Genomic DNA, 7,500 nt, shown 5'->3' on the forward strand with positions numbered 1-7,500 from the left:
TATTAATCGTATTGATGATGATGATATGGTTTAACGTCACAAACTCCCCCCTATCGGAAGGCTAGGATGGTGCCCCTCACAGAGGACTTCGTACCGTGGAATTTAATGAACCATGCCCTTGGTTCAACTTCGCCGGTGGCAGGATTCGAACCACCATCCCCTCGACCTTCGCCGCAAGTAACGACGCCCTAACCCGCTTAGCCAACATATATATACTGTGAATGAAACTAGGCCGGAGGCAGCCAGAATAAAACGAATAAGTCCCAGATGGTGCGGAAGAACTTCATCTTGTGAGAGCCCACCCGGCCAGCTGGCTGTCAGTCAACCATCTGTCAGCCACCTGGTGCAAGCACAAGTCACCAGCTGGTGGAATAGGGAGAAGCATCTTTAAGTAAACATGATCACCTCTCCATGATGACGTTCAATTGAATAAAATAGGGATGTTTCAGCCAGAATTAAATATACAAAGTATCCCACAGTGCCCACGGGGGGTGGGGGTGGGGGTGGGGGATTGAGTCGTGTTGTCTTTCCTTGAATCTGAATAAAATTGCCTGACGTTGACTAGGATACAATCTATAATGTTTCTTGAGAAAAAATATATTTGGATTACGTGTCTTTAATTATTTATTCAAAAGACCATGACCTTGGGATTTATTTATTCCCTCCAAGCTGTCGTCAGACGATTTTATTCATGTGTTACAGTGACATAAAACCTCTCATGAAACATAGGAAATCATCTGCTTATCGAAACGACTGTTTGCCATCAGGTATGCAATAGAAAATGTAAGTATGAATAAGAATAAATATAAAGAAAAATAAAATTACACGAAAACACAAGGAAAATAATAAGGCTTAAATGAAGTAAAAAAAAAAATCAAGCCAAACAAAAAAACAGATTCAATACAACGAAAAAAAGTAAATTAGAATTATACAAAATAAGATTTCAATAAATAAAGTAGATAAAACAAGAGAGTAAAATAAAATTACTTTACAAAATAAGACAAAGAAGATCACCGACCTCTGGAGAGGCTTTCAACCGAAAAAAGTGAAGAACAATAAGAACAATAAAAAAGGAAAGAAATCAACAACAAACGAGGCTGAATACTCACAGTCGGTGTCAAAAGTCTTGCACCAACTTACTACACCCATCAAACAAACAAAACTTAACTTATACAATAACCAACACAGCATTCTAAACAAGAAAAAACTCCTTATACCATAATACAAACATTGTCTAGGAAATTGATGAAATGACCGTCGAGAAACGCCGTTTGAACACTGGGAAAGGATCCATCCTTAACTACTTTTGACTGACCCTGTACTTGCTAGGCTTGCATGGCTGCAACAAGGAGCTTCCTTTGTCTGCCCACAACGATAAGGACAAGTGGATGCAGAGTGTGTGTGTGGGTCGTCTCCTTACAGCGTTCTACAATAAACAAACTATAGCTATCATCTACACTCAATCTCACTTAAACTCTCTGCGTAGATACCTTGTATTGGATAATGATTGACTAGATTTTATGTTCCCAATACTTCAGTGACGCCCCTATAAACCACAGTAACGTAACGTCTTTCTATTATTCAATATTAATCTACACTAAAAATAAAATGCTGATTATTTTCAATTTCTACTATCCCTCCGTTCTTTATTAAATCTCTCATTTACTACCTCTATGATTCCAGTTCATCGGTGCGATACTGGCCACCAGGATAGAAGTGCTGGTTATTTCTATAAAAAAAAAGTTGTGTAGATACACGCATATAAATATACTGTATATATATATATATATATATATATATATATATATATACATTTATATATATATACAGTACATATATACATACATATATATACATATATATATATATATATGTGTGTGTGTGTGTGTGTGTGTGTGTGTGTGTGTGTGTGTGTGTGTGTGTGTGTGTGTGTGTGTGTGTGTGTGTGTGTGTGTGTATGCGTGTGTGTGTGTGTGTGTGTGTGTGTGTGTGTGTGTGTGTGTGTGTGTGTGTACATATGTGTATATATATATATATATATATATATACATATATGAATATACATATATATGTAAATATATATATGTATACACACACACACATATCTATATATATATATATATATATATATATATATATATATATATATATATATATATATGCTAATAAGGACATGGGTACCTGTGTTCACTTATGCAAAGTAGATCACTTGGAAAAAGAAACTAACGAAGCAGAGCGCTTTCGTGTATTACATATTTTTGCACTGGATGTAATATACGAAAGTTCTCTGCTTCGTTACTTTCTTTTACCAAGTGGTCTCCTTTGCACATATATATATATATATATATATATATATATATATATATATATATATATATATATATATATGTATATATATATATAATATATGTGTGTGTGTGTGTGTGTGTGTGTGTGTGTGTGTGTGTGTGTGTGTGTGTGTGTGTGTGTGTGTGTGTGTGTGTGTGTGTGTGTGTGTGTGTGTGTGTGTGTGTGTGTGTGTGTGTGTGTGTGTGTGTGTGTGTGTGTGTGTGTGTGTGTGTGTGTGTGTGTGTGTGTGTGTGTGTATGTATGCATGTATATGTACGTCAGAAATATGCATCCCCCTGCTACATGTCTTTAAAACCAATCAACATTTTTACCTCCACCTGGAGGTGCAGCCCCAAGGGGCTGACATTTGGTCGCCGTGGTAGGCCCAAGGTGTCTCTTTTATCAGCTTCGTCTGTATTTCCTCCACTTCACGTAAGGAGAATTGACAAACGGCGACTGTCCTCCTCCTTCCCCTCCTCCTCCTCCTCATACTAAAAACCGGTGAGACACAAGTAGTCCCATACTAACGGAATACAGATAATAGTCTATTTTGCTCTTGAGAGTCAGTGAAAAATTATAAAATGTGTGTTTGTGTGTGTGTGTGTGTGTGTGTGTGTGTGTGTGTGTGTGTGTGTGTGTGTGTGTGTGTGTGTGTGTGTGTGTGTGTGTACGTGTTTGTGTGTGTGTGTGTGTGTGTGTGTGTGTGTGTGTACGTGTTTGTGTGTGTGTGTGTGTGTGTGTGTGTGTACGTGTTTGTGTGTGTGTGTGTGTGTGTGTGTGTGTATGTGTGTGTGTTTGTATATATTCATGTATGTTTGCATGCATGTATGTATGTATGTATTTATGTATGTATGCATGCATGTATGTATACATGAATGTATGTACTCATATATGTATATATGTATGTATGTATGTATGTATGTATGCATGTATGCATGCATGTATGTACTCACATATATGTATACATGTATGCATGCATGTATGTATGTATGTATATATGTATATATGTAAGTGTGTATGTATGTATGTATGTATTTATGTATGTATTTATATATGTATGTATGTATGTATTTGTGTATGTATGTATGTATGTATGTATGTATGTATGTATGTATGTATGTATGTATGTATGTATGTATGTATGTATGTATGTATGTATGTATGTATGTATGTATGTATGTATGTATTTATGTATGTATGTATAGATTCATACATGTATGTATGTAGGTAGGTTTGTAGGCAGGTAGGTATTATACGAGTATAATTATACACATATGTATGTATGAATACGAGTATATGTATGCACGTTCGTATGTATTTATAAAGAGAGACAGACACATTGAAAGACAGATACACAGACAAAAAAGACACATACACAGAAAGAGAGAGAGGGGGGGGAAGAGAAAGAGAGAGAGAGAGGGGGGGAAGAGAGAGAGAGATAATAGGAGGAGAGGGGGGAGGAGGGAGAGCATCCTGTCCCTAGGAGCGCACAAGTCCCGAATACCAACATAGTCGGCATTCCCGAGCTCGGAGCCGAAGGCGGAACGAATGTTGCAGAGGCGCTCCTCAGAGCCGCTCCCTCTGCCAATTCCATCGAACTCGAGGTGTCGAAATCTCACGTGGACGAGACGGTGAGGGCCCTTTTCGTCGCGCCATTAGTGGTTAGAGCGCCAACTGTACAGATCACACACTGCGGCCAGGAAGCTGGTCCCGGCCTCTTCCTCTTCCGCCTCCTCTCCCTACTCTTCCCCCTCCTCCTCCTCCTCCTATGGCAGTTGTGGGCGGGCCATATACCCGTGGAGGCCCATTTTTAAAGGATGTATGTACATAGGTTTAGATACACGCAAATTGGTGTGTGTGTGTGTGTGTGTGTGTGTGTGTGTGTGTGTGTGTGTGTGTGTGTGTGTGTGTGTGTGTGTGTGTGTGTGTGTGTGTGTGTGTGTGTGTGTGTGTGTGTGTGTGTGTGTGTGTGTGTGTGTGTGTGTGTGTGTGTGATTGGGTTAGATATAATCTTACAACTGTTTCATGCGGTCATCTTATCATGAAGTGTATTCTCTATTTTAGTTATATAGTTGTTTCTACCTATATACTAATAACACCTAAGGAGTGACAATCTGAGTCGTGATTTTTCTTGTTCTGAAATTATCTAAAGTAAAAATATTAAATGTAAAACTGGTTCACATACTTGTAAATACGTACACACACAAAATGTATATGAGTGTTCATAAAAATACATTTTTGCTAAAAATACATTTTTGCTCTGAATGAAATAGACCGACGGTAATAAAAATAAAGGGAATTTTTAACCCGATAAAGAAGGAATTAATGTTTGCACGTTTGCATGCGCAGAAGCTCGAAAAAAAAAATGAAATGCGTTCGAGTATTTCCGACAATGGATAACGTAAGTCACCCTGTTTCAGTAGCAATTTTGCTTTGTTTTCATAATATACTCAGATACTTCTTTAAGTTACTGTACAATCCAAAAAATAAATAATCTGAAGCTTTGTTTGCGTGGACAAGAGCGTCTTGAATTACAAACACCTGTAAACATATCCACCAGTCAGTTTTAATAACAAAAGTAAACAAAATGTTTTGTTTGTTTCCCTGTAACAAATTAGTAAAACTATTGTTCTACATTTTTGGTAATTGATACCAAGCGTGCATGCTAGTAAGTGCTAGAACCGATTTTATCGATTGTTCGGATTGGTTATTTCTATTTATTTGTAGATTATATATACATATGTCTACGTCTTTTCAATCTCGAATACATTTATGAATATATTTAGTATTATGTACCTTCCTTTATATATGCGTGAATCTATTAGTAATTGCAATCACAATGTTGTTTTTTTCATTTACCTAATTAGATATCTACATTCTGCTTGCCATCCCATTTGTAGCTACGAAACTCATCCTTGATATCAAAAGATAATAATTAAGATATATAAAAGTGAGTCAAGGTTACCTTGATAAGATGCCTTCGTACTTTAAACGATTGCATTGTTTTGTTATCTGGATCTTGTTCTCAGTCGTCTCGCACCCCTCGACCGGGTAACAGACTTTCAGCTTCGCTCCCTCACGGGGCCAACCGACGCCACGCTCACCCACCAAAATGGCGCGAAAATTTCCTTCTCTTCGTTTCTATGCGTCGCTTTACTTCGTGTTATTCATATTCCCCACCATTTTCAGGCCGACTGACGCCAAGGCAAGGCCTGGAAGAGACGAGTTCCTCAACAACATCGCAAAAACTTTGGCTTCCCTCAAAGACGTCGTCGCTTCCCAATCCGAGAGGGATGAGCAGATGATTAACACTCTCAAGTCCATTGAGGAGACGAATCGTATGCTCGTCGAGAAACTGACAAGGACCTCTGGCGATGGCAAAGAACTTCCTCTGGTGCTCTGCCAGGACATAAATTCTTTGACGAGCTCTATGCAGAAGTCTTCTCAACGCGCCAACAACATGATGGAAACCCTACATGATAGGCTGAAAGTTTTCGAAGACAAGCTCTCTCACATGGGAATCAGCGTTGAAGACGAAAAGAAACCAACAGAGGCTCCTAGCACCCCTGACAAGGTAATTTTTTTCAATTCAAAGTTTGAAAAAAAAAAACACGAAATATGTTTAAGCTTCAGGTAGATAGGTATTCTTTGTCAGGAGGGGCAAATGTGTATATATAGGTTATTTAAAAAAGAAACAGATTCTTAAGAGTATATGCAAAAACACACACACACACACACACACACACAGTACATGTAACTCTCAAAAGTGTTAAGTGACGATGCAAATCTTATAATGAAACAATATTAACCCCTCCATACTATGTGGCACTTTTCCGTTTATCCTTGCTGTTGCTATGCTCTCTCTCTCTCTCTCTCTGTGTGTGTGTGTGTGTGTGTGTGTGTGTGTGTGTGTGTGTGTGTGTGTGTGTGTGTGTGTGTGTGTGTGTGTGTGTGTGTGTGTGTGTGTGTGTGTGTGTGTGTGTGTGTGTGTGTGTGTGTGTGTGTGTATGTGTGTGTGTGTGTGTGTGTTTGTGTTTGAGTATGTGTGTGTGTGTGTGTGTATGTGTGTGTGTGTGTATGTGTACGGGTGTGTGTGTGTGTGTGCCCCCAGCCCTTTCAATAACGAAGTTGTTAATGATCTTTCATTAAAAGTTTGGAAATTCAAAAAAGCGAAACAGCCAGGGAAATCAAAAAACCGTTTCCAGGAACGACAAGCCACTTTGGCAAAACAATTCCTTTACAGATTCTTGTTCTGACATCAAATGATTTTATTCAGCAAAATAAAGGGTGAGCGAAGACTTTGTCATAGTTTCTAATCTTGGGTGGGTTAGAGCGTCGCTACTTGCGGCGGAGGTCGAAGTGAGTGCAGTTCGAACCCTGCCGCCAGCGATTTGGACCAAGGGCATGGGGCATTAAATTCCACTTTACAAAGTCCTCTGTAAGGGGCACCGTCCTAGCCTTCTGATAGGGGAAGTTTCGCGACGTAAAGTCAAATCATTTAAACCGAATCATCTAATCCTGCAAGCCACATATTTTTATGAATCCCCTTGTCATAATAATAGCCCTTTACTGATTTTATTCTGGCAAAATCCAGATTATATTATTCTGTTGAGAGGAGCCCCACGTATTTTTAATACGTGGGGCTCCTCTCAACAGAATAATATAATCTGGATTTTACCAGAATAAAATCAGTAAAGGGCTATTATTATGACAAGGGGATTCATAAAAATGGAAAAAAAATAGAGAATAAAATATCCCAATGTAAACTTCTTTAATACAATAGCCTATTGTTTCATACAATACCCTATTGTATTTCATTTACCCCTTCCGTACCGGGTGGAACTCTTCCCTATTTTTTCTGTCGCCAGGCGATTTTATTCCTCTCCATAGCAGCCCTCATTCGTAGCCTATCACGATGGAAACCCTTCCATACCAGTTGATTCTTTTTCTCATGTATTCTTGCTGTCGCCAGGCGATGTGTTTATCTTCGTTTTAGACAAATCTAGACTGCATAACAGTTCTAGACGTCATTCTCAATGCAGCATTTATTATTATGTGATACGAGAAAACTGAATGATAGTAATGCGTAGGATCAGATTACTAAGAGGAAGAGAGATAGACACATGCAAAAGAAGGAAAGGAAGGATGAAACTTAATAACAATAATTTGATG

At 38.5% G+C, this 7,500-nt stretch overlaps 1 protein-coding gene across 1 annotated transcript in view; it reads left to right on the top strand.

The window, feature by feature from the left end:
- The first annotated feature begins 5,348 nt into the window (after positions 1-5,348).
- LOC143023296 (uncharacterized) overlaps positions 5,349-7,500 on the top strand; it is a 6,781-nt gene continuing 4,629 nt past the window's right edge. Inside the window, exon 1 of the mRNA XM_076181827.1 lies at positions 5,349-5,902. Within this exon, the coding sequence (XP_076037942.1) occupies positions 5,441-5,902 (462 nt within the window). The 5' untranslated portion in view covers positions 5,349-5,440. The remainder of the gene's footprint in view (positions 5,903-7,500) is intronic.

Source organism: Oratosquilla oratoria, chromosome 3 (assembly GCF_046742065.1).
Source record: "Oratosquilla oratoria isolate Oo_2021 chromosome 3, ASM4674206v1, whole genome shotgun sequence".
Lineage (NCBI taxonomy): Eukaryota > Metazoa > Arthropoda > Malacostraca > Stomatopoda > Squillidae > Oratosquilla > Oratosquilla oratoria.